General features: G+C 32.4%; 3 protein-coding genes across 4 annotated transcripts; 1 reads left to right on the forward strand and 2 right to left on the reverse strand.

Moving 5' to 3' along the window:
* The first annotated feature begins 3,954 nt into the window (after window positions 1-3,954).
* On the forward strand, window positions 3,955-6,239 carry LOC145059383 (uncharacterized). Its single transcript, XM_079007236.1, has 7 exons — window positions 3,955-4,118; window positions 4,646-4,800; window positions 4,891-4,953; window positions 5,037-5,094; window positions 5,164-5,309; window positions 5,381-5,860; window positions 5,943-6,239. Exons 2-7 carry the CDS (start codon window positions 4,669-4,671, stop codon window positions 6,111-6,113), a joined length of 1,050 nt encoding a protein of 349 aa, XP_078863362.1. The 5' UTR covers window positions 3,955-4,118; window positions 4,646-4,668; the 3' UTR covers window positions 6,114-6,239.
* A 6,875-nt stretch (window positions 6,240-13,114) lies between these two features.
* Window positions 13,115-16,322, reverse strand: LOC145059385 (putative WD repeat-containing protein C2A9.03). Its single transcript, XM_079007238.1, has 10 exons — window positions 16,079-16,322; window positions 15,293-15,425; window positions 14,959-15,117; window positions 14,785-14,871; window positions 14,564-14,698; window positions 14,352-14,462; window positions 14,174-14,265; window positions 13,944-14,049; window positions 13,787-13,873; window positions 13,115-13,689 (listed from the first exon to the last, which is right to left on the reverse strand). Coding segments are annotated over exons 1-10 (1,326 nt in total). The 5' UTR covers window positions 16,081-16,322; the 3' UTR covers window positions 13,115-13,275.
* Window positions 16,323-22,391: 6,069 nt separating this feature from the next.
* On the reverse strand, window positions 22,392-26,735 carry LOC145059386 (aspartic proteinase 36-like). 2 transcript variants are annotated; one of them, XM_079007240.1, is made up of 11 exons: window positions 26,328-26,464; window positions 26,091-26,157; window positions 25,820-25,949; window positions 25,342-25,589; window positions 24,133-24,357; window positions 23,578-23,740; window positions 23,407-23,480; window positions 23,211-23,298; window positions 23,047-23,122; window positions 22,875-22,946; window positions 22,392-22,762 (listed from the first exon to the last, which is right to left on the reverse strand). In XM_079007240.1, the coding sequence occupies exons 1-11, from the start codon at window positions 26,335-26,337 to the stop codon at window positions 22,620-22,622; spliced, it is 1,296 nt and encodes a 431-aa protein (XP_078863366.1). In that variant the 5' UTR covers window positions 26,338-26,464; the 3' UTR covers window positions 22,392-22,619. The 2 variants fall into 2 exon arrangements, with proteins under 2 accessions (XP_078863366.1, XP_078863365.1); XM_079007239.1 differs by lacking the exon at window positions 26,091-26,157 and having other exon boundaries at window positions 26,328-26,735.
* Window positions 26,736-26,936: the final 201 nt, after the last annotated feature.

The following is a 26,936-nucleotide window of genomic DNA, read 5'->3' on the forward strand; positions in this document are numbered from 1 at the left end:
GGGTCTAAGGCACCAAGGCCGACCCGCCGTATCTCTAGGTTTAGTCAAGTATGATATATGTGTTAATATGATATAGTTGCTTATACTTGTTGTCTGTGTGATACTTGTATGTTATGGGTTGGCGGTTGAGTGTGGGCAGGGCCCGTATCTCTCCGAGAGCGGAGTGTGGGCTAGGCCCCTATCTCCCAGATAGTAGAGGGTGGGCGAGGCCCGTACCTCCCGGCTAGCGAAGTGTGGGCAGGGCCCGTATCTTCACAAGTATGGGCGAGGCTCGTATCTCCCGGCTAGCGAAGTGTGGGCAGGGCCCGTATCTTCCCGAGTGTGGGCGAGGCCCGTAACTCCTAGATGAATGTTGTTGTTATATGCTTGCATGGTATGAGGTATTATGGGGGAGCTCAGTAAGCTTTGTGCTTACGGTTTTCAGTTTTGGTTTCAGGTACCTCCTCAGCCAGGGGAAAGGAGCCGGTGCGGTAGCAGCATGTCACACACACTCTTTGTTTCCGCAGTTACGAGTTTATTCTGGGATTGATACTCTGATATTTTGGTGGACCAAATGTAGTGGTTTTTCACTTTGGTTTTCAATGTGAAATGGTTCAATTAAACAATGTTTGTTTTTACTGTTAATGTTTTCTATGTTATGTTTTATAAACGAAATTTTTGGATGTGAAAATTTGGGTCGTTACATGAATAGATTGTAGATTGTCTATGTACATTAGACATTGCATTGGTTGCTACAATATTCATGAGTACTTAGAAAATAAAGATTTTGAGTAATGGATAAACCCACGCGCATAGATTTACTTCATGGATTATATCACAAGTATTTTTGAGATGATAATATCTTATATTATTGAAATAGAGATATATGACTTGTAATTTACAAGTCGGTTGTGCATTGGTGTTATGAAAACGCATCAATAACGTGATGTTATAAAACGTAGTGTCATGCATGATTTGGTGAGTAAAAGATACAAGCATATAAGTTGAAGTTTATTCGTTCCTTTTACCCTAATGGGTAAAGCAATATCTTTGGGCCCCTCAGTGATTTGGTGTTGACATTGTACTGTTGGGCCCAACAAGGACTGGATTGATGTGTTTAATTAGTAGTCTTATGAGGTCATCACAAATCAGGAAATCGGGAAATAGAATTTTGGACAAGAGATTGATTGTAATCAATGTCTCATGTTTATACGATATCTTCAAGATCAAAGGAATATTTGATAACTTATCTTGGGTCGATGTTTGATTAGATCAGAGTCTATTAGTTGCTTTGGAAAGCACGTTTTGCTGTTTAATTTAGAAGTTATACTTGCAATTATAGTTATAGACTTATCCAAGCGGGAGACTATTGGATTAGGTGTCTAAACCAATAACTAGATTGGTATATACTTGAATTAAAAGCAAAGTCCTTTTTAGGTTTCCCTCAAAATTAGTAATTAACAAAATGACATTTGGAGAAAGAGGTTAATTTATTGGTTTATTATATGATTATTAAATAGAAATAAATAATTTTTTAATATATTATGAGATTAATATATTAAGTATAAATAGTATTATTTAATTAATAGTTAATCAGAAATTAATTGGAATTAATTTTCAGATTATTTGGATTAACTAAAGGTGAAGGGACTAAAGTTGTAATTGTTTAATAGTTGAACAAGAGAAGGATTCTGGGAGATTACTAGGGTTGGCCGAAATTTGGTTTAATCCTAGAGTTTCTAGATTATTCCATATGTATAATATGAATAATAAGGAAACTAGAAAAAATCAAGATTTGAAATAATATTATTTTATTTCAAATTAGGATTATCTAGAATTTTCCTATCAGTTATAAATACTAAATAGAACCCTTTGCATATGATTTCCAGTCACCCAAATTCATAGAAGGATAACCGAAATTCTCATCCCCTAACCTCTATCCTCTCAAGCCTTCTATTGCTAAAGTTTGGGTACAAACCATTAGAGACATTGGATTTCTGGTACTAGCTTTCCAAGAGATCAGAAGAAAGAAATTACTTTGATTATTTACTATAATAATCAAAAGGTATGTAAACCCTAAATCCCTTGTAATTTTGATTATTGTAGGGTCTCCTTAAAGTTCTTGATGTTCAATTGTTTATTGCTTTCAATAGAGAAAACTTAGATCCAAATAGGTTGTATGTGAACTTAAGGGTTAAGTTTTTCCGCCACATGCTTTAACTATAACTTATAAAACCTATCAGATACTTCTAGGGTTTCGGTTGCCTTCTCCCTAAGTAAGGGGTTTCAAATCTTAGATCGAAGTCCATTACTCCACAAACTGCTTACCGTTGATCAAATCCATCCCATTCTTCCTCCGACACACCTTCTTCCTCCGACGCCCCTACTGTCTTTGTCCCCCAATATATGTGTGTGTGTGTGTTTACTTCACATATCCATTTGAAGTTTACTCCAACAAAGTCATCCATCAAGAAAACGATACTTCGATGAAGACTTAACTAGGAGGATGTCGTCCAGAAGAAGGGAAGAGAGAGAAAGATATATATATATATATATATATATATATATATATATAGAGAGAGAGAGAGAGAGAGAGAGAGAGAGAGACGTGGGGGTGTGTATTCTTTTGGTTTTTTATATGTAAAAGAATAAGAAAATATTTAAAGAATATTAAACAAACTATGTTAAGGGTATATTTATCATTTTATGTGGGGTATGAACCAAAACCACACAAAAATACCAACCACATAATTTTAACGAACACAAAGACCATTTTTGCAATTTTGTCTAAACTAGTCTTTATGCATCAAACATCTTTTATCTTCGTAGTAGAAAAGATTTTCACATAAATTTTATTAAGGTCATCCAATACTTTTTTTTGAAAAACTTCATACATAAATTTTGTTATAGGGCCATCCAATAAAAGATGGTTGTTGTATGTGGACCGTTCTTTCTTTGTTTACTCATGATAGATGTCCCTAGTTTTCCAATTATCTTCCCTTTCTTTGTGGATGTTGTATCTATATACTAAAACAAAATTATATAACAAAACAAAGTAATAAAAAAGGAAATAAAATAACTACAAAATGGAGTTGGTCATTTCTACTAACTCTAACAAAAAAATCATTAATTTTATAAAAATAGAAATAAAGATTTCATTAAAAATACTTAACAACTTCTATAAAATAAAAGTACTCCATTAAGTCTTTAATAACTCATTTTCTATCGGAACAAATCTCGCGTATTTGCAAACCACATTGTCACTTTTCTTATACTTGTTGAAATAACAGCCATCTTGATGTATGAGCCTTCAATTTATTATAGTTTCTAATTTCAATAAATAATTCATAAATTTAAATAATATTTTAACTAAAATCTTATCAAAAGATCAACCTAATGCTACAAACTTCAATCCTTTGACTATTCATCAATTTGCAAGTTTAATTATTGATAATATTTTACAATATTTGACCAAAATAGTTAATTGATTTTTTCTCTTATATGTTACAATATAATAAATATGTTTATAAATACATAAGAATAATACATTTTATCACATAAAGACATTATAATTCCCTTTTTGAGGTGCCAACTATAAATCCATAATTTCTGTTAAAACTCTTTAAAAATATTAAATTTGAAATATATTTTTGAAGATAAATATTGATATAAAAATATCTTCTACATTATTTCTATCTTTGGGCTCATGGATACCTTATAGTAGCATTCTAGAGGGAAAGGCACAATAATTTAGTGGGAAACGTAGATAAAAGCCACTGATTCCCCGTTCTACACGTTGGCTCACCATTTCGTACCAAATTCTCGTGTACATATTTACCCTTCATTTTTCATCTATCTACCAACAAACCTAAACACGGTCACGTTGACTCCAAGGACACAACCGTCATTTCCTTTGCTACACATCATACCCAAACGCTCAGTAGTCCGAAGCTTCTCTCGTAAATTTCTTTGTTTTGGTATTTTCTTTTGACTTTGAAAATATCCCCTAATTTCAAAACCCTACATTTTCTAACTATTATTTATACTTTTTTCCAATTCTTTGATTTTGATCATTATCTCCTCAATTCGGCATAGTTTTGCATCGCCGCATCGTAATTCAGTTCGCCGATTGTTGTTTGGTACGTCAATTTATGTAACCCCTTTTGTTTTTAACTGTATTTTGAGGTTTTCGTATTTGGTTGAGGGAGAATTGTCGTCTGATTATCATTTTTAGTAATCTGTGATTGAAATTTACTGATTAGAGAATCAAATCAAGAGAAGTGATTACTTTTGGAGTTTACTTGGTGGTTTGATCTAAATTCTAATCCAATTTGTTTTCATATTTGGTTTGAACTCGACCTCTTTTTGTGTTGTGGAAATTGATCTACAATTTGTTGTTAGATCGTGGTAATTGTTGTTTATCGACTAGTTCAAGACATTACTGTTTTATATGTTCTTCACTTCTTATTGGTCTAAACGCGTTGCATAAGATGTTCTCCAGTTAGCATGGATGCACGATTTTCATTATCGTTGAGGTCAATTTTACAAAGTATATGTTTGGCTATCTGTGTCTACCATGTGAAGATAGATATTGTTTTATGGAGTACACAACACTCCATAACCAAATGCTGAAATATTCTGATAATAAACTCTCTTGTGATTACAGTTATTTCACATCTTCTGGAAACAATGCGTGCACCATCTTTATTTGCACAATGCTTACCTGGATTAGTCCCTGATCGTGTAAGTCAAAGCCTTTCTACTACATCAGATAGAGAAATGCATTTACCTTCACCAGCTGTTGAAATCCTTCCATCTAAGGTATTTCCTCTCATCTAAAAGAGACAACTTAGCAAAATGGACATAAGTTCCTTGATTTTAATTGCATGACATTCTTCTTCATCAATACAGATGGAACACCCTTATAAATATGCTGCTGAGAGCATAGATTTGCAAGGTGTAAATATCTTCAAGGTGCGTTTTGTAGTGTTCCCTATGTCATACTCCCTAACATTCCAAACTACTTGATTTAATTGGTCTTCTTGTTTTTATTTCAGGGAAAAGTTAGTGTCTCAGATATGATAGGTTCAGAATTGATTCAATCAAAAGCTGATGGTAAATAATACATGTTTATGACATCATTAGTTTTGTTAAAAGTTAAAACTAATGTTGATTTTAATTCAGGATCTTTCAAATCATGGGATAGTTCATTTGATCTTGTGAAAGTTCTTAAGCATGAGATTCGTGATGCACAACTAAGTTTTAGAGGGAAAAGAGTGCTTGAGCTTGGTTGTGGCTATGGGCTTCCAGGGATCTTTGCTTGTTTAAAGGTACATTAATCATTCTTCTCATAGATTCCATTCCTCCTAATAATAATTTTAATTTTTTTTAAATATTTCAGGGAGCTTCAGTAGTACACTTTCAAGATCTAAATGCAGAAACAATAAGATGCACAACAATCCCAAACGTCCTTGCAAATCTCCAACAAGCGCGTGACAGACAAAGTAGACAGCCAGAAAGTTCACTTACTCCATCCAGACAAACCATTTCTCCCACGGTTCACTTTTACGCAGGGGAATGGGAAGAACTCGGGACTGTTTTGTCAATTGTAGAACCTGAGGGACTGGAATTGCCGAAACCTACAAACTTAAGTTTCTCAGAGGAGGATTTCATGGACGCGTGTAGTAGTCAAGATGGAAGCATCATTGGACTTGGACATGAAACTTCTTCTAGAAGATCACGGAAGCTTTCCGGAAGCAGGGTTTGGGAAAGGGCTAGTGAAACGGATCATAGAGAAGAAGGTGGATATGATGTTATTTTGATGACTGATATTCCGTATTCCGCTACTTCTTTGAAGAAACTCTATTCTCTAATTAAAAAGGTACATATTTGATATTACTACGTATGTAACGTATACATTTTGTGATGATATTTTTTTTATTAAAATTAAAATTTGTCATCAGTGTTTGAAGCCTCCTTATGGAGTGTTATTTGTGGCGACAAAAAAACATTTTGTGGGGTCCAACAGTGCTGCGAGACAACTGAGGAACTTGGTGGAGGAAGAGGGCGTGTTTGGGACGCATATAATTAAGGATCTTACAGACAGAGAAGTTTGGAAGTTCTTTCTTAAATGAACATATAGTAATAATTATAAAAAACTATTTTACTAATTTTATTTTTTAGTTTTAAGTTTTAACCCCTATTGTACGTTGAAGAGCATTTTTAATTACGGTGGGAAATAAATCGTGCTATGCTTTTAACGTTGTTTTTTTTTTTTTTTTTCTTTAAAAGTTTACTTTATTTGTCAGGTGTATATGTAAAGAGTAAAGACCTAGTGGCTCTCTCTATAATGTTTTCTTTGTATTCATTTATTCAAAGTTGTGTATGTTTTGTGTTTCACAGTTTATATGAATCTCGTATTTTGGGAAAAGAGTTTTCATTTTTATTTAATTAATTGCATGTTTAATAGTTGTGGATTATTTCATTCGTATCAATCAAATCTATGTCTACATAAAACTATAAATTTACATATTCATATTACAACTTTAATTACTCTAAAATAACATGTTCATGTAGCGCATAACGGGTCTATGTGCACTAGCATGCTTGTAATCGTCTTTAATAAAATTTAATACGTATTACATTGTAATTTGAAGGAATTAGGATGGCTCATATTCTGTCTTGTATGCCTCCAACTCTTTCATCAACTGATATTGAATAGTAGGCCATTAATCTTCCTATAAACCACGGCATAAAGTTATCGCTCAAAACAACAATTTCCTTGGTGATATATTGACAGACATTTTCAGAAATTGGTTAATGTATGTATGTTGAGGATGTTGGTCACATGCATAAATAATTAAATATTACATCTTGCGGGTTCTTGGTTTATATAGCCATGTTCACAATAAAATCATCCGCCTGCGAATATTTACCTTCTAGTCTAAATGGACAGTTAATTTTTTGGTGCTAATGTTTTTTTGTGGAGATTTGCATACTTTTTGTAAACACCTCCATGATTACACTAAAATCATCCACATGTGAATATTTTCCTTCCAATTTGAAAGGACAGTTAATTTTTTTGGTGCTAGTATTTTTTTGGAGATTTGCGTACTTTTGTATATACCACCACAATTGTAACGTCCGGATCTTGTTATGTATTTTAAATTAAATCGTTCATTTTTGCAAAGGAACTCGACAAGTTGGAGGCCCCAAACTCATCGAGTAGGAACGAATGTTGGACGCGGGACTTGAAGTTTACTCGACGAGTTAAGAAGCCTCAACTCGACGAGTAGGGCTGCCAGAGTGAAACGCTAATTTCTAGGGTTTGCATCCTATTTAAGCACCTTAACACATTATTGTGGCCTCCCCTATCGCCTCCCTCAGTCCAGCAAAACCCTAATTTGTGATCTTGAGCATTTTGAGTGTATGTGAGTGGAAAGATAGTGATTCTTTGGTATTTCCTTGAAGGAGTGGAAGCTAGAAGCGTGTGGTTGAAGGAAGAAGCTTTGGATCCAGAGATTTCGTTGTCCAAGAAGCCATATTGAGGTATAAAGTCTATAACTTGGCTATTCATTTACTAGATCTCTTCATGGAGTAGTTTAAGGCCTTAAGGAGCCTATTTTGGAGCCATTCATGGACATGTTTTGGAGACATGAATTCGGATCTAGAGCCTTTGAGGGACTCCATGGCATAAAGGTGCCAACTTTATGGCCATGGGAGTCCCATGCAACTTGGGAACCACTTTTTAGGGCCTTTTGAGCTAAATAACCCATGCATGAACATAAAGTTAATAACTTTACGGATATATCGACCCTAGGGAACCAGATCTATGGTTTGGAAGCATGGAACCCGACTGGAAACGACTGTATGGATTTAGACTTTAGGGGGACTCGACAAGTTGATCGTACAACTCGACGAGTTTGGTCGTGGTCCCCTAACCTTTTCTGTTACTGAGCAAACTCGTTGAGTCTAGAAGATGACTCAACGAGTTGGCCATGGTTTTGGGATATGAAGATTGAGGAACTCAACGAGTTCAAGGAAGGACTCAACGAGTTGTGAGTAAAAGGTCCCGACTATGTTTTGAGGAGAAACTCGACGAGTTCATGAAAGGACTCGACGAGTAGGATCGAGATTCCAGGGTTGTATGGATCATGGAACTCAACGAGTTCATGAAAGAACTCGACAAGTAGAATCGATATTTCAGGGTTTTATGGATTATGGAACTCGACGAGTTGATAGACCAACTCGGCGAGTTGAGTCAACTAGGATGTTGGCTTTGACTTTGACCATTGACCAGAGTTGACCTTTAAAGGGGTTATGAGTATGAAAGATAATTAAAGGAGATTGTTATGTGTATGAGTTTGAGAGGATTTGATCCCAGAGCCAAGGACAGTTCAGTTACTTCACGATATTGAGGTGAGTTACCTTCCAATAGAAGTGGGTCGAAGGCACCAATGTCGGCCCACTAGTAAGAGCTATAGTAGACATGATTGACTTTGTAGTAATTATCTGGTATGTCACAATCTGTTATGTTTTATGTGATAGTATGCTATGATGTTATGTGATAGTGGTAGGAGGTGTAGGATAGACCCCAATGCCGGTCGATAGGGCTGAAGGGGTATGTCAGCACCCTGATAAGATAGGTAGTATATGATTTATGTGTTTATGAGCAAGTATGATATATGGTAGAAGTAAGGGGTAAAATAGTCCCCGGTACCGGTCAAAATGACCGAAAGGGGTAGGCCAGCACCATGATATGCTAGGCAAGGTACCGGTCGAAAGGACCGAAGGGGTAGGCCAACACCCTGATATGCTAGGCTAGGTACCGGTCGACAGGACCGAAAGAGTAGGCCAACACCCCGATATGTTAGGCAGTTATCAGTTGAAAGAGACCGAAGGGGTATTCCAGTACCCGAATATGTTAGACAGTATGTATGTTGTATGGTATGTGGTATGATGGGGGAACTCACTAAGTTTTGTGCTTACGGTGTTCAGTTTTTGTTTCAGATCCTTCTTCTTCGAAGGGAAAGGAGTCGGCACGGTAGCAGCGTATCACACACACGATTTTCCGCATATGAGATTCTTGGGATTTGTACTCCGACATTGTTACTATCTTATGACATGCTTTTGAGACATATGATCTATGGTTGTTATGAAATGAGATAACTTGATGATGCTTTCTATAAATTGTTTTATTAATCGTTATATCGTCTTAAATTTTGGGATGTTACAAGTTGGCATCAGAGCCTTGGTTTGAGGGATTCAAACACACCTTCAGGGGTGTCTGGACTCAAATCGAGGGTTTGAAAGATTTTTACAAGAAAATAGTTTTTCTAAAATTTTAAATAAAGAGTTTTGAGAAGGAACAAGGTGTGTGATGCGTGCAATTGGCCAAGCTCAAGTAAGTTTTCCCCAAGATACCCATACATGTTTGTTATGATATATGATATGATTATGAGAATTGCATGCTAGATTAGGGCTGATGATCTAGGAAGGATGCCTTATATGCCTATTTTATGAGAACTGCATGCTAGATTAGGGCTAAGGATCTAGGAATATGCCTTATGTGCTCGCTATGTACTTATTGAATTACATGCTAGAACTGATTAGTCAGTGATATGATGGCCTGAATATGATATGCTTGGTTGGTTACTCAATGCTCGGATGTTGCTTGCTCTATGCTTTTAGGAGTTCTAGTTATCTTTAACTAATTAGTAAACGAATACGTAAGTTACATATTGTGCGGACTAAATAATTTCAGAAGGTTAGGTCTAGCCCTATTTCGTAGCTCTTGTCTGAGTCCAACCGTTGTAGGGTAGGACCTCTCATTCGACGAATTATCTAGTCTTAGTGATATGTAATGGTATTCGAGAACTAGTTAGGTAAAGGTAGCAGAGATTTCTTATGCAACTGATGGCGGAGAGTAGGTCAGAGAGTTACCCTAGGGTAAACCTAAGATGAGATTAGTGCAGCGAGCAGTAGTAGAAGGGAATTGGTGAAGTCAAGGCAATCCTTGAGGAAAATACGGATAGATGTGGAAGGTAGTATGGGCCCGTACTACTGAAAACAAGGATCCGTACTCGAGTCAAGGAGGGCTGAGATGGAACCAAGGAACTTGTAGAGTGTATGAGACCTCTCTAGATTATGTATGACCCTGACGATTATGTGTTTTGTTTCAGAATGGTGGTGACACGTCACAGAGCAAGAGGTTCAGGGTCTGGGTCTGGATCAGGATCAGGTTCAGGTTCCGAGCGTGTTGATGACGGACTACGCGAGCTCATCGCGTCCGAGATTACAATATAGAACGGAACTAATAATCTATATGTAATATGTTTAAAATAAAGAACTACATGTAAGTAATCATTTGATATTCAACATACAAAACTAATTAATTTTTGAATTACCACATTTCTCATACCAATCATCTATTAAAAAAAAAGTTTTAAAAAAAATAATTAATAATTGTATTCAAATAGAAGCTCAATTGAAAGTATAGAGAAATTTCTTAACAATAATATTTCAGCTTTATTAATAAAGGTCACCCACGGTGAAACTTTGACCTACTATAACATTTTTAAAATATCATAATAATTTTTCGACAAAACTGCAAAAATGGTCCCTGTGGTTTCTTATTTTATGTGGTTATGGTCCAAACATTTGAAAAGTTGTAGATTTGGTCCTTTTCAACAAGTTTTGTTGTGGTTTTGGTCCCTCATCCGTTAAGTTCCTTAAAATGACAATTTTACCCCCAGGGACCATTTTCACAGTTTTGTCTTTTACTATACTATAAGGACCATTTTTGCATATATTCTTTTTTATTTTAATAAAGTATTATATATTAATAGATATTATTTTTAATATATAATATTATATATTAATAAATAATTTTCATTGGATTATTAATTTATTTTAGTTGATTTTTTTTTAAAAAAAAATTGTTGGAGTAATTCTTTTTTATTAAATTATTATATATCAATACATATAGTTTTTAATATATAATATTTATATCGTAATAAATATTATATTATTGGATTATTAATTTTTTTAGTTATTTTTTATAATTTTTAAACATTTTTCATTGTATTATTACGTTTAATTTATTATTTTCTTCATATACTAAATGTTGTTTTATTGAATTATTAAGTTATTTTAGCTAATTTTGTCGAAGTATTTCTTTTTTATTGAATTATTATGTATCAGTACATATAGTTTTTAATATATAATATTTATATCATAATAAATATTATATTATGGGATTATTACATATTACGAAACATTATTTTATTGGATTATTAATTTCTTTTAGTTGACTCTTTTTACAATTTCATTTATTTGGAGCAATTCTTTTTTATTAGATTATTATATATCAACAAATATTATTTTTAATATATAGTATTTACATCATAGTAAATAATACATTATTGGATTATTAATTTTTGTAATTTTTTTGAATTATTAATTTATTGAAATATTACTTTTAATTTATTATTTTTTTAATATAATAAATATTATCTTATTGGATTATTATTTTATTTTGAATGTATACTATTAACTGTTTTTAAATTTATTAGTTTCACCACAAAGTCGTCGAAATACGTAAAAGTGTCGATTATCATCGTCAAAAATTAGCAGGATCACCTCCAAACACCTTCATCGGAGGTTCCATAGATATTATACCCTATTCCACCCAGTGTTGTTGGTAGCCACCTGCAACAACCTCTTCATAATCCAATGGAATCCTTCATATCCCACATAATGCGCAACAAACCCCGATAACATTTATAAGTGGTGGTGGTGGTATTTTCCCAATGGTTTCTCATCATAAGCTAGATGAAATGAAAGTGTTTGGCAACGATCCTAACGATTTCGATGATGAGAGACCACGATTTTGCGTATCCCATGACTTTGTGGTGGAACCAATAAAATTTACAAGAACTACTATTATAATCCGATACAATAATATTTAGTATATGAAGAAAATAATAAATTAAAAGTAATAATCCAACAAAAAGTGGTTTAAAAAAAAGAAATTACAAAAATTAACTAGAAGATAATAATAATAATACAATAATATAATATTTATTATGATATAAATATTATATATTAAAAACTATATGTATTGATATACAATAATTCAATAAAAAATAATTACGTCAATTTTTTTTAAAAATAATTAACTAAAATAAATTAATAATCCAATAAAAAAATATTTAGTATATGAAGAAAATAATAAATTAAAAGAAATAAAAGAAATAATCCAATAAAAATAATTAAAAAAAGAATTAAAAATATTAACTAAAAGAAATTAATAATCCAATAATATAATATTTATTATGATATAAATTATATATATTAAAAACTATATGTATTTATATATAATAACTCAATAAAAAGAATTACTCAAACAAAAAAAATTAAAAAAAAATCAACTATAGTCGTTCCCCAAAAAAACAACTATAATAAATTAATAATCCCATAAAAAATTATTTATTAATATATAACATTATATATTAAAAATAATATTTATTAATATATAATACTTCAATAAAATAAAAAAGAACTTATGCAAAAATGGTCCTTATGGTATGGTAAAAGACAAAATGCGAAAATGGTCCCTGAGGGTAAAATTGTCATTTTAAAAAAGTTAACAGCCAACCAGTTAAACTTAACAGATGAGAGACCAAAACCACAATAAAACTTGTTGAAAAGGACCAAATCCGCAACTTTTCAAACGTTTGGACCATAACCACATAAAATAAGAAACCACAGGGACCATTTTTGCAATTTTGTCTAATTTTTCTTATCAAAATCTAATGGCTTTAGTGAAATGTTTAGTGTTAATTTTTACTATTAAAATTTACCGACAATAAAATTTGATTTTCTATTTTAACCACACTTTAGCCGGTTACAATTGTCATTGCAGTGGTGAAAGTAGTCGATCATAGAAAAACATAATAAACTTGGATAATTTAATCGACAAACAGATATATAGTAGTCAAACCACAAAATAGACCTAAACATAGCGTCTTTTATATAATTTGCGAGAACCAAATTGATTAAGATTTATCAACTTTCATTAGAGCATATCGGTAACAAACCATTCATTCATTCCAACAAACAATCCACCAAAACATATTTTCAAAATAGCTTCTATACATTTTCTTGAAAGAGTTTTACATACCACCCCAAGTCCCAAAACAACAAAATAAACCAAACCAAAACTCATTTAAAAAAAAAAAAAAACATTATTAAGCATCAACTAGACTAGTACCCCCTCCCTACACACACTACTTACTACACAAAGGAATCAAGGTAACCATAGTTATGGCGTTTGTTATACTGTAACAAACTGGCATAAGTCCGGTCCCACACTCCAATATAAAGGGATTCATCATCCGGGCTCAACGACACCCCCGAAATCTCCCCAAAAAAATCAATTTCTTGTCGTTTTTCATAGTTTAAATTTGTGTCGTAAACATGAACAAAATCAGCGGGTTCAGCCACCACCAAAAACTGCCCGTTTGATGAGAACCGAACTGACCGGACTGCCCCCATGTTCCCTTTCAGAACCGAAACCGGGTTTGATAGGTTTCGTAGGTCCCACACTCTGCATGTCTTGTCTTGGTTTCCTGTTGCAAATACTCTTCCATCTGGATGCCACGCGGATGCAAATGAGTAGTCCAGGTGTCCCTCCACCGATCCCACTGTCTAAAAAGTAAAAACAAAATTAATTTTTATTTTTTTATATTTTTCTTATCAACCCATTATTATACTTTGAAGAATATAAATTATTATTATATCTTACTTTCCCATTTGTTGAGTCTACAACAAGTGCATCAAGATGATCTCCAACCACAGCTATAAGTTTGCGATCCGGGCTTAGCGAAGAATGCTTCATCCAAAAAAAAATTAAATTTTTATAAAAAAAAAATTAAAAAGTATTATTTTTATAAGAAACTCACGTTGACTGGCCAAGGAAAACGAAAGTGATTCATAAGTTGAAATCTCTCCATATCGTATTCTCTCACACCACCATCATTATTTGATGCCATAAAATGCTTTCCACCACTACAAAATCAATATCAATATCAAAATTCTTATATTTAAAAAACTCATAATAGTAAAATGTTACATATTGTCTATATTGGTAAAAAAGAGTAAATTATTATTATGTTGTTATTTTAACTTATACCTTAAGCTGTCATATATCTCAACAGCATTTGTTATTGCATTGTCATCGTATGTTGTTCTTGTGCAGAAACTTACTCCTTGTTTATCCAACCTCTGTACAATTTAATCACAAAAATGAATAATTGTAATATAAAAAGAAAAATCTCCCTTTGAATAAAAAAAATAAAAAATATGTGTACCTTACAAGCAAGCTCTCCTTGAAAGCCTCCAGCAACAAGAAAATCATCTTTGACTGAAAGTGTACTAATTTGAGTTTGTGTAAAACCTTCCAACAAACTTCCAGCATGTTTCTACATATTCAGAAAATAAAATTTCATAATTAAACACAAGAAATATCATTGTACTTTGAAAGCACAATGTTTTATTGTTTTTAGAAATTAATAAAAATTACCTCAGTGGGTGCTACATGGCCAGAGAAATTAAGAATTTCAGTTAAATTGTAAGATAATGATGACCAATGCATAATTGAGTAGTTAGACATGAGATACACATCATGTTTTGAGTTAGCCCACACCAGATTCCTTAGCTGCAAATAATATATTAATAATCAATTAAATTCCCATATCTTATTATGTCAAAAGAAATAGAAAAAATAATAGTTTTATTTTATACCTGAAAGTGAAGAATTGTAGGCTTCACTATTCTGGTGTTATGGAAAAATTCATAGTAGTTGCCACCTTTTTGCTTCTGTTTACATTTCTATACATACAAACAAAGCTTCCATGATAAACAAGAAGGAAAGGAGAAGAAAAGGGTAAAGAGGGTTTTGATTTTTGAAAGATGTACCTTATCAACAGCATCACCTGATAATGGAATGTTTTCATAGTTTCTGTATTGTTCAAGTCTTGTTTGTCTGTAACTTTCTCTTGTTATATTCAATCTTTCCCATGGAATGCCTTGAATGTCTTTGCCTCTTCTTGCTTGAGCTGAAGATGTATCTGTCACCTTTAGAAGTTACAAAAGTTAATTTCTGAAGGAAGCATTTGATGCTTGATTGGGTAGATAAAAGGTTAAAATGAGTAATTGTTTAATGCGTGTAGCTTTAGACTCTTTTCATTTTTGGCTAAGTTTGTAGAGAAAATGTAACCAAATTAAATTATGACATTTTAGGCAAACTAACCATTTCATTATCATCAGCAAATCGAGCTTCATCACCATTGACTTCATCATCATCCATCACAAAATCCAAAATGTCCACCTCATCTGCCATGTAATCGATTCCCTCAACATCATTATCAGGCATCCTGTAATCCCTGCATTAACAGCGAATAACTCTTTAGTATATTTTCTTGGATGAAGTTCTCTCTTCTTTGATAAGAAAGATGCAGTTAGCTTCTTCTTCTTCTAAAAGAACCACCGAAAATTTACACCTTTTAAAGTCTATGAAACACAAAAAAAATGCTGAATGTAGAGATGGAAATCATTGGAGTGGAAGACAGATAAGGTAAGCAAATGATTTGTTTCAAAAGCACTCCCAAACACCTACTAAATTCAGTATCACCACACGAATAAACATCACTTGGAACAGATAAGGTAAGACAAAAAGAAAACAAACAAGGAAAAAGTATCGAATTGTTAAAATGATGGAGAAGATCCACCAAAAAAAAACATGTCTCTGTATACTCTCACCGATTGTAGATTAATTTATCTTCGATATCAAAACGTTTCTACTGTGACTAACAACCACATGAATCTACGGAAATAACATCACAGATTCACAATAACAGAAAAACGTTATGAATTTGAAGTTTTGATAATTCCCAGACCTCGCACAATTACCGGATTCGTTCAAGTACTTGAAAATAAAAATAAAAACTCACACGAAATCGCCAGAAAAAAGAACCCTAAATTAAAATTGTTGAAATTTCAAATAGATAAGTGAGAAGGAAGGCATTCGTAACCATACATGCGTAATTCACCAGATGAGAAACCCGGGAGAAATCGCGCAGCAGATTCAGATGGAATGACTTGATTCTTTACCGATGAAGAATAATTCAATCTGATGATCTAGCGGTTTCTTTCTTTTTCTCTCTCTCTAAAATCGAAGACGAATCTTTGAGGGGTTTTCCTTTTTTCTACAAATCTCGTGGATGAATTATTATAATAATTGCAATTTTCACAAGTGGGGGCAGCCTGCTTCATCATCCAAACACGGCCTTTTGGGCTCTGCCGATCATGATTTATCACGTTACTGCCATTGCAGTGTTACTGCTCTACTTTATTACTATTTATATTTATATTTATAGTATTTATTTGTGTGGTTAGTCGAATGTTTTTTTTTATTACATGTTATATAATATATATTATCTAACATATGATAAGATTATTTATTTCAAATTTTTATTATAAAGTATTTTAAAACGCTTCACTCGACTTTTATTTTTGCTTTTATTTTTATTTTTATCTTACTTAGGAAAAAATATGCTAAATAATAGATTTCAAAATTGTGCTAAATAGTTGTATTTGAAGACTATGGAGAGGGATAACATGTTTAGCACCTTGCTTGCAACATCATAGTTTTACCCGTCATTTAAGTTTTTATCATAAAAACATATACATTTATATTTTATGGAAAAAAAAACTCAAATGAAATAGGACCAATAAGATGTCTTATTCTCTTTTTCTTTTTCTCTTTCCTCTCACTAACAGGGTAGCGAGCTCAATGTTACGCACCTAGCTAAGGTTAGAGGTTGGTCTTGGCAAGTTTGTGGTATGTCTTGGCGAGCTGGAGGCGAGGGTTAATCCCTCCAACCTAAAGGAATAGAAACTAATCGATAATAATAGATAATGATAACAAGATTTTAAAAGTTAGAGGTTGATATTTGAACTCTATAAGCTAGTAACTTTTGTTTGTGTTAGTCCAAACAGAAAAAAGGTCAACAAAAGAATTGAAAAAAACCAGAAACAATCAAGATAAAACTATAAAATACCCAAATTATAGTGGTTCTTTTGGATCGGCCTCGGATTGGTTTTTTTTTTGTCCGTTCTTTTTTCAGATCAGTATTTTTCGGTTCTTTTATTTTTTGGATTGGTCTCAGTCTTTTTCAATATGGTCTTATGGTCTTTCCGTGCACCTTTTTTGTTTCAGTTTTCGAGTTTTTTTGTTTGTTTTTTATATTTTTGATTTTGAATTTTTCGTTAATAAAATGTGATTAACACTGAAAATGATAGATTAAGATTTATTAAAAATGATACATTTAAGTTTAATAAAAAGAAAAAAAAATTTTAGATGGTGTTTGGTACAGAGAATTGAAAGTTGAGAAAATGAATTTATTCTTTTCTCATATTTGGTTAATTCGCATAATAAGGAATTGAGAAATAAATCATTTCATTCTCCATCAAAACACATCTATATTTTTAAGAAATAAAATAGGAGAAAAGGAAAAAAAAATTTGTGCACGTCGACAATCTTAAAAAAAGAGGCAAAGAATTGATAGCTTACTTACTTCGAACCTTACAAAGAGCATCTTAGAGCAACACCCACATCATGTCCAAAAGAAGATAGAGCCACATGAAATTCATTTAATCAGTTTCGCTAGGCACAATGTTCGACTGGAAGGAGTAATCATGTTACAACTTACCCTAGTAGATTATAACAATGGCAAGAATGACACCAAACCAGTCAGGTTTGTGATTATCACACATCATCTCCATACGATGTGATTTTTGGAAGAACGACAATGCATAAGTTCAGGGCCATAGCGTCAACCATCCATGGTTTAGTCAAGTTCCATACAATATCGGGGGTCGAGACTATACCGACAAAGAAAGAATGGAGCAAACAAAGCAAGACCAAAACAAGAGCATAAATAGCGGTTGTGATAACTTTGCATCCTTGAAAAAAATCAAAATACCTACAGTCAAAGGAAATAAGGACGAACTTTGTGAAGTGGGTGACAAGAACGAAAAGTACAATATAATAAGGCTAAAAGAAAGCAACTGTCTAAAAGAAGTGGTAGGGGTACCGGCCAAAGCGGCAATGTGGCAAGTGCAAGAATAGGATGGTTCGGTGGTTGTGAAACAGTTCGTGTGGACAATAACGGTAACGAAAAGCAGTGATAAAAAAGCCACTAAGCCGACCAAATGAAAGCAAAACGAGGTAACGGGAATAAGAAGTAAAGAAGAATCCTGACCAATCAGTGCAAAAATGACAAAGATAACCAAATAAATGAAAGCAAGGATGAGTGCAGACCAAACAAGGAAAGCAAGAAAAGCAAGCTAAAAGCGAATAGACAACAATGGAAACGGAAAACAACATTCAGAAGCTTGAGAGCAATCTACAATAGAGAAAAACATGGAAGGTAATGACGAATGTCGTAAAAGAAGACGTTAGGGAAAACGCATCACAAACCATTTGTTTCACATCATGTGGAATTAAGAAACGACTCACAGAAAAAAGGAATTGATAGCACCAACCAACCGTGGTAAGCACATGAGGAAGGAATAGATTCATGGCAATACTAGCAAGGGCCATTTAGGCGCAGTCCGAAAATTTAATTCGATAAAGAAACAATGTTCTACATGATGCATGACTGTAGACATACGAAAGCAATGACCATTTTGTTCAAGAGTTAATGAAACAAATGTTGATTGACTGAACATGAAAAGAATAAAATTATTCTATAAGTGTAGCTCAATCAAACGACTACACTAATGTGTTGGTCAAACGCAACATCTTGACCAAGGCTACCCGCTTAACCAAATAATACAATTATTCTATAAGTGTAGCCCGGTCAACCGACTACACCAATATGATGGTCAAACGCAACATCTTGACCAAAACTATACGCTTAGCCAAAGAATAGAATTATTCTATAAATGCAGGTCGGCCAACCGACTACACCAATGAACTGGTCAAACACAACATTTTGCCCAAGGCTACCCATTTAGCTAAAGAATACAATTATTTTATAAAACATATGCAAAATATTAATGTCAAACAACAGATTAAAGTGATTGACATGTTTAGCAAAAATCATTTTCACGCCAGGTAATTTTTTAAGATCACCGAAGATGAAAATTTTTGTTACATGGAAATGATTGTGTATGGCTCAATAGTATGATTATGTTATTTTAATTTATCTTTTTTAGTTGTTACGAATATTAAATTTAATTTTTTACGCATCTTTTATTGGACATATTATACATAGTTTTTAAATAGTGTGATTTTTATAGTTCTTTATGTCCGATCTATTTGCAACTTCGTCTTTTATACTAAAACTATATTTTTCAATACACGATGTATATAAAAAAATATTAATTGACGGTTACATAAACTATTCGGTAACAAATAATGTTAAAGTTATAAACATAAAATATATGTATATTTTGACAAATTATGACAAAGTACATCATAATACATTTTAATATAAAAAACATTTTATCTAAAATGAATAAACATATTAAAAAACTCATTTATATCTTATTGTTTAATACAACCAAAGAAGTAAAATTATTATCTGAAACATTTATCTAGTAATTCCCTAATCTACTAACATTGAAATCAATTATCTTTCACCATAATCGTTTTTTTTCTACATTTCCATTCTCTATGGTAATTCCATTTTTTTGTAGCAAGTGGTCTCACCAGCCTTTTCTCAATCCGATTTTTTTAGGACTAATCATTTTTCGGGTCTAATTCATCCCCCCTGTTTATTTTATTTTTTCTTAACTATTTGGTCACGTATTCTCCTAACTTTACATTTTATAAATTATAAAAATGCATACAAAAAAATTAAGCATAAAAGTTCCAAAAGCTATTTGAATTAAATTTTAAATTAAACTCTTCAACTTGTAATCCCAAAAGCTTTTTTTTTTTTTAATTTAATTTTTCTTAAGCTAAAGTGTGTGTTTGGCACAGAGCTTTTGCAAGCGTTTGGGAGCTTCTAGCTTTTAGCTTTTGATAAAAACGCTATAGTTTAAACAAAAACTTTGTTTGGTAATACGAGCGTTTACCTTTTAGTTTAAACAAAATGCTCCATAATTATCCTTAAAAATATATTTATATATTTATTTATTTTTAATCAATTTTCATTTTATGTAATTTTATATATTTCAAAAGCTTCTATCTATTTTTACCAAACACTTATGATTCATATAACAAATAAAAGTTACAGCTTTCCGCTACCAGCTATCTGCTACACGCTACCTGTTATATTTTACCCGCTACCAACTACCTGCTTTCAGCTAACAACCACTTTTGCGAAACACGGCCAAAAGCTTTCAAAGTGCATTGAGGAGGATATCCTAAATTTAATACCGTATGGTGTATTCAAACTAAAATTGAAGCTGCTAATTTTAAATATCTGTTAAAAAGGAAAAGAACGTAACTTACGTAAATATAATACCATAGAGGTTTTGTTCTAATGAAAAAAATTCATATATAATAATTTCTTAGATGGTATTATTTTTGTTCGGTTTAAATAAAATAATTGATATTGTTGCTCCAAATAAACAAGAATAAAGGGAGAGAAAAAAAAAAAGACGAATAAAAAAACATGTCTAGGCATGGAATTTTTTGGTTTTTATAACTATATTTTTGTTAAATATACATGACTTTGGATGCAAGCTTACACTACTGACTATTTCTATGTGATCCTATCTACTTCTATTGGTAACTTTCTTTATTTTTATATAGTTAAATAATTGTTTTCTTAAGGCATAATTCAAATTGAAACTTGCAAAAGATAATGTTCCAATTCGGAAGAGGTGTGATTGCGATAAGATAGAGCATTAATAAGACAGTGGAGACATAATGTTAGGGGGTTGGCCCATAAGGCCCATTTTGGCCACCAAATTCCTGGTTATTAGGACCCACATTGCCATAACTTGATATGGACCCCGAATTATTGCAATAAAAGTTGGATCAAGTGAAAGAAATTTAATGTAACCTTTTAAATTTCATATTACATAATTGTATATTATTATCTTGTAAATTGTCTTTTATTTAAACAATATAGTTTAGAAAATATATTATTATCTTCTTAAACGGAAATCAAACCTGACAGGATGCCAAGACTCGTGGTTGATTAAACCATGGTTGAAAATAGATGACTTGAAGACCAAATTTGACTTAATATTTTAATAAAATGTCAAGGTTCGACTAACCGGTTTTTGTATTTTATGGTTATGTTGTCGTTTCCATTAAAAAAATTATTTTTGAGGTTACGAGGGTTTATTAGCATAAAAAGGTTATAGAAATTTATGAAGCTAATAGTTTTGTACCATATTAGTTGTTACTTACACGATGCTAAAGGTACTTTTATGGTCAAATCCTAGGGTTTACATTAATTAGATGAGTATTTTTACGATTTTTTGCTAAGGTAAGTATTAAGCACACATCCAATGGAAAATTAAATGTATTACTAAGTTTTTGTTTTATGACTTGTGTTTATACTATATGCACTACTTGATGTGAGGATATAATTATATATCATATATTGATGTAGGCCTAATTGCCCTACTAGGATTAATGTTTAAATGTTTAGATGATGATGTTATGATATACTATTTGTCATGCTAGGTTTTTATGCATAAGTTGAAGAAGATGATATTTTTATGCTAGATGTTTTGCTAGGGTTATTGCATGTGTGATGATGATGATGTTATAGATCTTACATTTTCTGATTACTTGCCACTTTGCTAGTATGGATTTTTTTTCGATGCATTCCCTTTTGACGTACCACATGGCTAGGAATCCCCAAGGTCATGTAGCAGCTAATGAATTTGGGATAACTGATTGGTGTTATGTGAGATATCTTGGGGCAGAAATAATAGGTATATATTTAAAGAACGTATTATTATATCATGATGATATGATGTTAGAAGTATTATTGATAATGTTAGAATAATAGGTATATAATTGATGTTAGATGTTGATGTGATTCCACATTGATGTCCTTTTCATATAAAGCTTATATATGATTAATGCTGAGTAATAAAAAACTTATGTATCTCAATAAACTTTAAACTTTATAATATGATATATTATTTTAATGTGCATCTCAGGTAATGACGTTGGAAAAATTTGCCCTTTTGGATTTTCCGATGTAATATGATGTTTTAAAAACATAAATGACTTTTCAATTGCCGAATCACAGGTATATTTTTTGCAATGCACTTTTTTAATTCCACTCATCATTTTAACCATGTCAATATTATTGGATTACTTCCACTTGTAAAAACAATCTGAGAGTCCAAAATACAATCTTAAGTTGAAATTGCAAGCAAAAAGACTGAAAAATCCTATACGGATTTTGCAGAAATCAGATACACATCGTAAAAATTTATTTACAAAATTACCCTTTAGTTTATCGTTCGCTGACAAGCTACCAGACAAGTTGATGGAATTAATCCGTGTGTTATGGTTGCCTAATAATCCTTTAGTATTGTATGTATATATATGATAATATGACTACTACCTTTAGGGGTATTTCAGGAATCAAGGTTTATAATTGTAAAAATAAAGCAATCACTAAAAGTGATATCAAATATCTATGAGGAATAAGACTTGAAGTAGATGATATAGAATGAGGACCTACTAAATGCACTGATCCAGTAATTTCATCCCTTAGTTTAATGCTTGAAGAACCTGAAATCATTAATTCATTAAAAAAAAAAAAATAACAATAATTTTAAACCATGTATTTTTTTTAATTGTATATTTTGCAAAAATTAAAAGGGAAATCACATTCACAACTCACAATTATACTCAGTCCATCCAATTGTTTGATTTTCAAGATCATATAACACAAGCTTATTTGATAGGACCAAATCTGCAAACATTACAAGAAAATGAAATGGAATTTAATAATCAAGATTAAATCAAATTTCATTTTTTTTTAAAATAAATATAATAATATAGAGGTTACTTACCTCCAAGTACAAGTGTGTCTGATGAGCTAAGAGAATCCATCCCATTATTTTGCCAGCCAAAACACAAGTAATCTTCCTGCAACATTTGGATAAAATTCAATTATGAGAATTGAGATATATTAAAATTTAAAATTTAAAAAAAAAAAATACAATTGAATACTTACAAAGGCGAATAAGTAATCATGTGGATAAACCTTCAAGGAAAGTGAATTTTCAAAATAGAATGTAACTGGAGGAAATCCATCATCAACACTGCACTTAATAAAAAATCAAAAGTTCACAACTCATTCTACTTTTAAAAAAAAATTATATAAAAATAAAAAAAAGGTAACTACTAACTAATACATAATTACATATCACCTTCTGGAGAATTCAAAGCATGTATACTGGTCATGAAGGGTATGTAGTTTCAAATCAGGCTGCGCTATGACTATCTAAAGAAAAAGAAAAGAAATTAAAAATATATAAACGATGGATTTTATTTTTTTATTGTAACTAAAATGATATTTATATTGGTATAAAAAGTTTGACCTCGTTGACCAAGGGCTTGTAGATTGCATCAGGAAGATAAGCCAATGTTGTACCACTATCTATTATTGTTCTTCTTTTGTCCCCAGAACCATTTGTATTTGTTGAAATATTTAGAAATTGGTTTCCAACTTCAATTCCCATCAGATTTGCAGCATAATGAGGCCTATCATTTTATAAATTTAATCTTAAGGCACTAAAAAGAACAAAAGAAGAAGAGTAAACTGTATTTTTTAGTCCCTGTGATTACTAATTTTCTTCAGTTTTGGCCCAAAATGGAAACTTTTTTTTTAGTCCCAATTTCCAGGTTTCATTTTGATTTTGGTCCCTCTCACTTATACAAGGGCTTTTTGGTCTTTTTTCCTTCTCTTGTTTTAACGCATTACCGATACTTTATTCATCATTACTGAGAGTGAAGGACTACACCAAAATGAAACCTGGAAATAGGGAGCAAAAATGGGAAAAAGAATCTATTTTTTTTTTGGATCAAAACCGAAGAAAATTACTAAGTATAGGGACCAAAAATGTAGTTAACTGAAAGAAAAAGGAACAACATACTGATCTGGGATCAAAGGTGTTGAGTTGACTTTGGGTTGAACAACATGACCAATTGCAAAAATACCACCACCATTGTCACCATCTAGACAATGAGCAAACATCTTTTTCACTTTTCCAGATGAAGCCAACTGTGAAATGATTGATGAATTTGATTTTCCAAATCCAAGAATCCCATCAAGTGCATCCTCAGATGAACCTAGATTCCCAGATTGTCTAGCACCACACCTGATTCAAAAAAAAAAAAAAAAAAATTCTAAAGATTAGTATTCTGCTTTTCAGTTTTGATATAAGAATATAATGCATCAGAAAGTCAAAGACAATGATAACAGGTTGTAGTAGCAACTTACTCTCAATGTTTTTCCATTTTAGGAAATCAACTACTTTTTTTTGCCATTCAAGAAAAAAGAAAATTTGCCAAAGGTGACTTAGTTATACTTCATTTACATACAATGAGATTATATATTTGGTTATTTTACTTTCCGTATCTTAGTTTACTTTACATATTTGGTTTCTAGGTTGAGCCTACTTAAAAGGCAAATACTAGCCTGACATTATATACAATCATATTGTTGTCACGTTTAATGAATCGTTGCTTATTTTCAATTTTTGGTAGTTTGCTAGAGCTTTCAACCGGTTTATACTTAATAGTACATGCGCTAAATGAACTCCTCTTTTGTCCTACTCCATGAGAGTATATAATTTGTTTTGTAGATTACATTTTGTCCTTGATTAGAAGGTTGCCTAAAATGGAAACTTGTGGGAAATTGGCTGGTTTTACAAGTAAAAAAAGCCCATGAAGATTGGTAAAGTTTAAAATGAGTCTTACTAAGAACAAATACTCAAATATGCTGAAAATGCCCTTTATTTTCTGCCTAACACTCAAATCCTAAGTAAGATACAAACAGAGGTTTAAATCACTATGTTCATATGTCCTTAAGAGCCAAGCCACCATATATTGTGTAGCTCACTTAGCTCATTTAAAGTATTAAGCACTCTGAGTCTGCATATCCTTGTCTTTTACTTCATCTGTTTTTTTGTGTAGGTGTTGTGCCTCTTTAAATAGTTAACTTATTACTATGATGTCATTGCTAGTTAAGTAAGACTTAAGAGAGAGAGAGAGAGAGAGAGAGAGAGAGAGAGAGAGAGAGAGAGACTAATGAAATAAATGATAATGAATTGAAAGCATTATAAATAGCAATGAAAACATACCCAAATATGACACTTCCATTTGCCAGCTTAGTTTCCAAATCACCTGAGATACTGTCATACTGGACAACATCCATTACAAAGTAACCAATACTGTAGCTCCCATCACCATAAGTCTCTGTATATAGACAAGATGCATTAGCCTTGCAACCAGTAACTGCACCACCATTGATCTCTGCACAAAAATCTTGAGAGCATGTAACCAATTTCCCTGTGAATGAATCTTCTGGATCGTATAGTGTAAGTTCCAGCTGTTAGAAGCATGGTAGGTCAAAAGCTGTTAGCATTCACATCCATAAAGGTCCATATATTATACGCCAAGTTTTTCTTGAATATGCTAGTGTGCATTTGGAGAGAAGATGAGACATTTTAATAAACTGATAGAAACAAGAAAAAGTATACAACATAACTAATTCTAGTGAACTACATCATTTGGAGATACAGTAAAAATATAAATAGAAGAAAATCAAGAAAAGAATACCCCGTGATAGCCTCTCTTGGGGCACTCTCGGCATTGTATACAGTTGATCCACATTATATCACTTCCTGTATCTACTTGCACATAATACTCCTTTGGTGGTGTTCCAATTCCAATTTTGGCATAGTAAAGCCTGCAAAATAAGGTCTAGATTTCAGATAATTGTCAAACCAGTAGACAGAATATCACACATAAAACACTTTGATTCTATTAAATCAGGCCGATGAGGTTGATGAAGTACCATGCCATTTTTTCGAGTACAAACAGTACTCACCATTTATCTAAATCGAATCTTATGCCAATTATCATCATGGTATCGGTATGGAAACTTGATTTCATCCCTACACAAGCCCTAATTCTCATTGAAATTCAAATCGAGATTTAAGAAATAAAAAACTAAAATCTCCAATCTCAGTCATGTAACTAGAAAACGATATAGCACGATCGCATAGATTAAGATAGAAGTAAAAAAGGAAACATCGAGACACGGCGTTTAAGAGTATGTGCGTACCCAACGGCATCAGGACGACCGGTTCCACCGAGAGGTAGGTCGACACCAGATGCTAGAATCTGAAGATGACGAAGGTTATCGTGAGCTTTGAAAAGACTAAGTGAGCGTTCTTTGCCAGAGAATTTGGAATTCACGCCGAAAACAGCACCGCGGAAATCGCCGTCGTTACTAGCAGCCCCGGAAACAGAAATCAAAACGACAAATAGTAACGAGATGAAGCTGGTCACTATAGCCATATAGATGATCGTATAGAAGTATATCGTTGATCTACGCCGGCGACGGAGCAGTGGAATTGAAGTCGGGAAAAGTCGATGAAGACGACGACGACTGACCAAGAGAAGGCATCTTAAAGTTAATAGAAAGTTTGTCACAGAACACCCCTGAAACTTTGGCCAAATCTAATATCCACCTCAGCTCAAAACAAATACTATTAATAAAAGGTTGCCCATCCTATTTTTATATAGAGAAAAAAAATGGCTAATTTTTCGAAGGGGTGTTGGGTTTACATAATTTCATAGGATTGTATTGGAATTGGAAGTCAATTCCTATCAAGCAATGTGTTTGGTGGTCAAGCCATGTGTTTTGTAGGGTGTGTATGAGACGACGAGG

The sequence above is a fragment of the Lactuca serriola genome, chromosome 6 (assembly GCF_051521515.1).
Source record: "Lactuca serriola cultivar US96UC23 chromosome 6, Lser_US96UC23_V15, whole genome shotgun sequence".
NCBI classification, from domain to species: domain Eukaryota; kingdom Viridiplantae; phylum Streptophyta; class Magnoliopsida; order Asterales; family Asteraceae; genus Lactuca; species Lactuca serriola.